This window comes from Trachurus japonicus, chromosome 10 (assembly GCF_045865225.1).
Source record: "Trachurus japonicus isolate A0001 chromosome 10, Traja_1.0".
NCBI lineage: Eukaryota > Metazoa > Chordata > Actinopteri > Carangiformes > Carangidae > Trachurus > Trachurus japonicus.
Window position 1 is genome coordinate 397685 of NC_140916.1, and position 7775 is coordinate 405459.

Genomic DNA, 7775 nt, shown 5'->3' on the forward strand with positions numbered 1-7775 from the left:
GAAGAACAGAACAGAACAGTCGGAATAATAATAATAATAATAATAATAATGTCCCGGTCTTGTTGCTGGATTGGTGTGTTGGGATCATCACCGCTGGATCAGACTGGACTTCAGCTCCAGCGCAGTGATTGGCTCTAATCATCATTGTGTGTCAATTAACAACAGCAGCAGCAGCAGCAGCAGCGCGTGAGCTGCTAATAACCTCCTCTCCGTGACCCCCCCTTTGCTCCCTCCCCCCTTCCTCCCCCCTTTACCCCCCCTAACCCCCCCTCCTCCTCCTCCTCTTCCTCCTCCTCTTCTCCTTCATCACTGAGCCAAAAAAAACCCGCTGGACGTCTCGGCACCTCGGACTGGATTCTGTGGATTTTTCTCTTTTTTATTTTTATTTTTATTTTTATTTTTTTTATTACCCCCCCTTACCCCCCCTCCCCCTCTCTGTCCCCCCTACACACACAAGTGTAGCATGATGATGATGATGATGATTTCATGGCCGGTGAGGTCATGAGCATCCCGCGGCGCGAAACCAGCGACTCTGGGATCTGAAACACACAAACACACACACACTAACACACACACACACACAACACACACACACACACACACACACAACACACACACACATACAATACACACATACACACACAACACACACACATTTTTTGGCTGCTCACCTTGGAGGTCATAAACCACCACCACAGCCCCTCCTCCTCCTCCTCCTCCCCTCTCCTCCTCCTCCTCCTCTTCCTCCTCTTCCAGCTCTAAAGGGATTTTTCTTTTCTTTTTTCTTTCTGGAGGAATTCATTCATTCATTCATCCATCCTCTCAGTCAGGAGGAAGGAGTGTTGTGACCCCCCCTCCTCCTCCTCCCCCTCTCCTCCCCTCCCCTCTCCTCTCCTCCTCCTCCTCCTCTTCCCCTCCTCAGCAACACCTTATCACCTCTTCCTCTTCCTCTTCCTCCTCCTCCTCCTCCTCCTCCTCCTCCTCCTCCACCAAACAAAATGAGACTGGCCAAAATGTGCCGACTAAACGCGCTGGGGATCTATCTGTGGGAAACGGTTGTGTTCTTCAGGTAAGAGACCAGACCACCGTGTGTGTGTGTGTGTGTGTGTGTGTGTGTGTGTGTGTGTGTGTGTTTGATGAAACTGAACTGAAATTTGCATTTTTATTGCTTTTGAAATGAATAAGTGTTGAGAGAAAAAGGAGGGAAGAATCCTGTCAAACTTATTGGCTTCGGTTTGTTTTTTCTTCTTATTATAATTCTTCTTTATTGCACTTGTGAGTTGAACTGAGTCACATCATCATCATCCAGTGTGTGTGTGTGTGTGTGGAGCAAACAGCGGCCACTAGCGGTCAGGCTGCGTCATGACGTCAGAGTCAACAGGCGTATGTGAGAGAGGGAAGAGGGAAGTGGAGTGACAAGAGCTGCACATGTTCAGCTGTGATGATGATGATGATGATGAGGATGATGATGAGGATGAGGATGACGATGAGGATGATGATGAAGGTGCAGGTCGTGTCCGTCAGTCAGTGTGGTTAAAGACTTTTTAAAAGGCAAGGCAAGGCATCTTTATTTATTTATATAGCGCATTTCATACCAAGGCAACTCAATGTGTTTTACATAAAGACCAAACATAAAAAAAAAGAGAAGCATAAAACAGAATAAAAACAAACAAAACACTAAAAACAGACTTTAAAAAAAAGCTTCTTTTAAGCCTGTGAATATTGTCATTTGTCCAGCTCATACGTAGTTATCTCAAGGAAATTTAAATCGAATGCAACTGGACTTGGTTATTTATTAGTCTAGAAGACGTTTCACCTTCATCCAATCAGCTTCTTTTACGGTTAAAACAGGTTTTCATGGTGGTGATGTTTGTGTGTCTTTGCCTCACACGCCCCCGTCCGTCGTCTCCTCTGAAAACCTTCGTCACACTCGTCCTCGCTCCTGAATTCTTCCTCCATTATAGGAAAAAAAAAAAAATCCATTAATCAATTGATCGATTAACAACAACAACAACAATGACAACGACTGACTGAACATTCAGGCCGGGTCCAAACGAGAAGCAGCAGAAACAGAAACAACATAAATCATAAAGGCAGCGTGATGTGACGAAGAGGAGGGTGGAGGATGATGAGTAAAAACATTGGGAAGGGAACTGGAGATGACCTCAAAATCAACCCCCCCCCCATATTATGTGATGCATGAGCAACCATCTTGATAATGCATATATGCCCCCCACCTTTTCTCTTTACCCCTGTCAATCTACACTTAAGCAGAAGTCAGTGAGCCTCTGATACAGGGGTTTCTTTTACCGGCCACTCATTCAATAACCGTAGTCAAGTGGGTTAGATCACTGGGCTGATGATCCCAAAGGTCTATTACTGGCCATGAGCTTGTGGGTTCGATTCCTCCCTTGGTCATACCTTTGCATGTTCAACACTACTTGCACTATTTGCTAATTCAGCAATGGCGTTCAGCTGCTTTCAGCATTCACACGTATTTCCTTCAGGAAATACAAATTCTAGTAGGTACTTCCCCTTCTTCTTCCTCTACTACACTGCAAAAACTCCAAATCTTACCAAGAATATTTGTCTTATTTCTAGTCAAAACAAATCTCATTCTACTTAAAATAAAACTCATCATATTAAAAAGCAGCTTGTTTTTAGACACTTTTTACTTCTTTCAAGCAGATTTTCACTCGAAATAAGTAGAAAAATCTGACAATGGAGCAAGTTTTTCTTTCTTATTACAAGCACAAGAAACTTGCTTTGACTGGCAGATTTTTCTACTTATTTCAGGTGAAAATTAGTTTGAAACTAATGAAAATTATCTCAAAACACGTAAATTTTTAGGCGATGAGTCTTATTTTAAGTGGAAAGAGATTAGTTTTGACTAGAAATGAGACATTTTGACAAGAAATACGACAAATATTCTTGGTAAGATTTTGAGTTTTTGCAGTGCATTTGCCCACCTCCTCTGTGTTTTGCAGTTATTTTACCTTCTGTCTCAGTGAATTGCTGCTGTGATCCTTTAACATCTTCAGTTGGTATTATAACGTAGTGAGTGAAGGAGTTGGTGACCGATGCGTTAGTTTGTGTCTCTGTTCTTACAGAAGTGAATTCACCTCCATGACTCAGAGCTTCTGTCAGTTCAGTGAAATAATGATAATTACAATAATAACAGAAGCTGAACCTGTGTTTGTCACATGTGAGGCGACTGAGAGTTTCCCTCGGAAGCTTTTTTTAAATCAATTGATCGATTAATAACGACTGACTGACTGAGTCGGCTGCAGAACATTCAGGCCGGGTCCAGACGAGAAGCAGAAACAACATAAATCATAAAGGCAGCGTGTGACGAAGAGGAGGGTGGAGGAGGATGATGAGTAAAAACGCTGCTTCCTGCAGGGAAGGGAACTGGAGATGACCTCAAAATCAACATGCCCATCCTCTACCCCCCCTCCACCCCCCCTTCACCCCTCGGGGGGCAGGAGAGGAGAAAACAACAAATATGTAAAAAAAAACAACAAAAAAAACATGGCCGACTGCAGCTGAAGCAGAAGTGGAGTCAGGAAATACAACACAGCAGAATAATTGAAGCACGTCTGGATTCTGGGAATAGAAGCAGCTGATGATGATGATGCTGGGGGGGTAACCGGGGGTAACGGGGGGAGGGGTGATGGAGGTGTTGTTTTGGTCGGTGTGGTCGTCGCTGTTGTCTGAGCTGAGTGCACTGCAAAAAAACTCAAAATCTTGCCAAGAATATTTATTTCTAGTCAAAACGTCTCATTCTACTTAAAATAAGACTCATCACATTAAAAGCAGCTTGTTTTTAGACACTTTTTACTTCTTTCAAGCAGATTTTCACTTGAAATAAGTAGAAAAATCTGATAGTGGAGCAAGTTTTTCTTTCTTATTCGAGCACAAAAAACCTGCTTTCACTGGCAGATTTTTCTACTTATTTCTAGTGAAAATTTGTTTGAAACAAGTGAAAATGATCTAAAAACAAGTTCATTTTTAGGTGATGAGTCTTATTTTAAGTGGAAAGAGATTAGTTTTGACTAGAAATGAGACATTTTGACAAGAAATAAGACAAATATTCTTGGGAAGATTTTGAGTTTTTGCAGTGTGGGTTTATTGTTGTTGAGCTGTTGAACTGAGCAACATGTTGCAGCAAAAACATTCGACTGAGTCGTTAAGATGATGAAGAGGATGAAGGTTGAGCTGAGGAGGAGGAGGAGGAGGAGGAATAGGGACGAGGGACAGCGTGGACTGAGCAGCAGCGACTCTGGCTGACGGCCACTTTGCGACGGCGACTAAATGCATCATCAACAAGGTGAAATGCATTTAACAGAGAGTGAAGAAGTGTCAGTGCCCTTCACTCCACTTCACAGGCTGTAAACGGCTCCTCGGGGATCATAAACAGCAGCGGGAGGGGTGGAGGGGTGAATCACTCGCTCACATGACGGACGGAGACTTTTAGATTGAACCTCAGAGAGAGGAAGAGGAAGGACAGACAGAGGAAGAGGAGGTTGTGTTAACGAGGCGCTGCAGCTCGTTCACTCGACTTCTCTAGAGGAGATTGAAAAGTGTGAAATTGGTCAGAAATGTGAATGTGCTTTTAAAGGATTTATCTCAAAAACGGTACAAGATATATTAGAAGTTGTACACAGGATGAATACATTAGAAGTTTGTCTACAGATCAGAATTTGAATGAAGTCTGTAGGTGAAAGTATGTGGAAGCAAATGAGGTTCAAAGTAGGACCAGAAGTTTCAGAGTTTGAAGACTGTTCCGATGTATTTCTAATGGGACAAAAATAAATAAATCAGAACTATTTGAATATTTTAAAAAGTATGAATAGTTGAAAAGAGAAAATAGCACAATGGTCCAGAAAACGCTGCACATTTTAATATATTAATTGTTGAAATAGCACAAAATATGAAGGGGGAGAAGAATGCAGAAAAAGAGCAGAAGAAGTAAGAACTAGAATTTGTATTTCCTTTCTAGAGGATGTTTCATATTGTTGTTAATTAGTGATCAGTGTGTTGATCGGTACAACTAGTTCAAACTCTCTAAGTGATAATAATAATAAATAGAGACGTCGTCACATGGAGGAGTTGGTGTTGCATTGTGGGAAATGTAGGAACCAGAGTTTGTTAACCTGGATCCAGACTCTGAATGTTTGTTTTTCTGAAACTGCCTGACTCTTCTTCTGCTACTTATTGTTGTTGTTCGTCTTCTTCTACTACTCATTGTTTTTCACCTTCTTCTTCTTCTACTATGTCTACATGTTGATCATCATTTGCACTATTTGCTAATTCAGCAATGGCGCTCAGCTGCTTTCAGCATTCACACGTATTTCCTTCAGGAAATACAAATTCTAGTTCTTACTTCTTCCGCTCTTTTTCTGCATTCTTCTCCCCCTTCATATTTTGTGCTATTTCAACAATTAATATATTAAAATGTGCAGCGTTTTCTGGACCATTGTGCTATGACTTTTCTCTTTTCAACTATTTATACTTTTTAAAATATTCAAATAGTTCTGATTTATTTATTTTTGTCCCATTAGAAATACATTGGAACAGTCTTCAAACTCTGAAACTACTGCTCCTACTTTGAACCTCATTTGCTTCCACATACTTTCACCTACAGACTTCATTCAAATTCTGATCTGTAGACAAACTTCTAATGTATTCAACCTGTGTACAACTTCATAGCTTGTACCGTTTTTGAGATAAATCCTTTAAAAGCACATGAGGATTTCTGACCAATTTCACACTTTTCAATGAGTGCGTATTGCGTTGGCTAGAGTGTGTGACATCATCGCTAGAGTGCAGGATAGCCACAAAAGCGACTGGAACTTTTCTTCTTAAACTGCCAGCAAAGCTACAAATGACACTCTACACACAAGGATTTGGAAACAGTTTGTAGCCACACTTGTCTTCTGTCTTAAAATATAGTCAAAAAAGCACAAAGACTTAGAGCAGCCTTTCTCAAAGTGGGTGCCGCGGCACACTGGGGTGCCGTCTGACTGCGTCAAGGGTGCCGTGAAAAAAATACCTCTTCTGACATTTCATAGAATACATTCTCTTTATATATGCAAAGGGGCCGTGTCCACCGTCTACTTTCCATTCAGATCCTATGGAGCTCGGAAAAAAGCTGTCGGAGTTTCCTTTTTTTGTCGCGGCGCTCAGAGCGCTCAGAGTTAAAATATATATATATATATATACCAGCTGCAGAATGGCTATCAGGACGACCAGGAGATCTCCCGGTCGGCCGCCCAGCCAATATGCTCCAGCAAACCAGCGAGCAGGTTGCCCTGCGTGGTTATGCGGCCTTTATGACCAGCCTCAGTGAGTTAAGGCTAATGTAAGTCAATTAATGTTCTCATGAATAATTCTTCAAGGTTTCCTTGAATTAATTGATGTTAACAGTCCCAACCATTATTTAAAACCACTTCTTCTTGTCTTTTTTACATTCTCACTCATGGTTGCGATTTAGTGACGCAGAACACAGAATTCATCAATCCAGACTACCTAAATGATTTTTGTTTAGCTCCTGTCCTTTATCATAATTCTTTTCTGTTCAGAATAATAACTGAACTTTCATGACCCCAACCCACCCCTCCCACCAAACCACCAAACATGAATAGTTATTAAATATAACTAACAGCAATGTTTGTTCGTTCTTAAATTGTAGGAATGACGCAAAGCCCTCATGGGAAAATGGGAAACGCGCTAGAGAAAAAGTTCCACTGAGAAAAGTTTATCATTAAACTAGCGGCTACGGCTAAAAATAAGAACGACGGGCACGGAAGCTAAACCAGCAAAGCTTATCAGTCCTGCCCGTGTGTCTCGTTATTTATAAAGTTATATTAAATTTAACAAAGGACAACACAGTCCGTGCTAAGGTGGGCCGGTACGTCTGGTACCTGGGTCGGTACGCTGTTTTTGGTACCGTTACTTCTGGATTTTAAACCACTTGATGAGTCGGGAACCTATGGGGCTACCGAAGCATGTTGGTTGAGTAGGATCAAGACCCGAAACCGGTGGCTTGTGTGGCAGCGCGCTGTCAGTAAAATTCCATTCGCAGACCAGAAGTTAGGGAGGGGGAAATATACCTGACTGGATGTAATGTTATGGTCAGCAGCGTTAATGCTTGAGTGGCACTAATTGCAGCTCTTTCACCACATTCAGCATTTCTGTAGCCTACTTTTAATACAAATCCATGATCTAACTGGTGCCCACTTCTGAAGGAAATAGCAAAATATAGCTACCCATATTTCTTAGAGAGAGAGACCGCTCCGTGGATACGGCCGTCACGGGCACTCAGAGCAGTAGGGTCCGTGTCCGGACAATATGAAAAAAATGCGTTGTACCAGGCTCACTTCTCACATTGATGGTGAGTCACAGCCTCCTCTCTCCTCTTCCACCGGTGGAAATTCTCTGAATTATGTTCGCTAACTGAGTCCAGAACGGAAGCGGGAGACCGGCCGGGTGGATATTCATGGTGGAACGCGTGCCTGCGCTGCGCGCATGTAGACCATTTCTATCTTCCTCTCACATTGCGGATTATTGGTGTAGCGTTGGTGTGTGTGATTGCATATGTAGGCTACAGAGGCACCTATGCATAAATACTGTAATACTGTCCCGTCTAAATAAACAGGACATTTACATTTAGGCTATGCAGTGTCATTTTGAATTATATTTTACACAGGGGTGCCGTGAGATTTTATGCACTTTTGAAAGGTGCCCTGACTGAAAAAGTTTGAGAAACGCTG

The 7775-nt window shown here is 42.1% G+C and overlaps 1 protein-coding gene across 4 annotated transcripts in view; it reads left to right on the forward strand.

Moving 5' to 3' along the window:
• The first annotated feature begins 962 nt into the window (after positions 1 to 962).
• The window catches only part of glra1 (glycine receptor, alpha 1), a 161746-nt gene continuing 154933 nt past the window's right edge, over positions 963 to 7775 (forward strand). For all 4 annotated transcript variants that reach the window (XM_085788938.1, XM_085788939.1, XM_085788940.1 and 1 more), the window contains exon 1: positions 963 to 1069. In XM_085788938.1, the coding sequence (XP_085645064.1) occupies positions 999 to 1069 (71 nt within the window). In that variant the 5' untranslated portion in view covers positions 963 to 998. The remainder of the gene's footprint in view (positions 1070 to 7775) is intronic.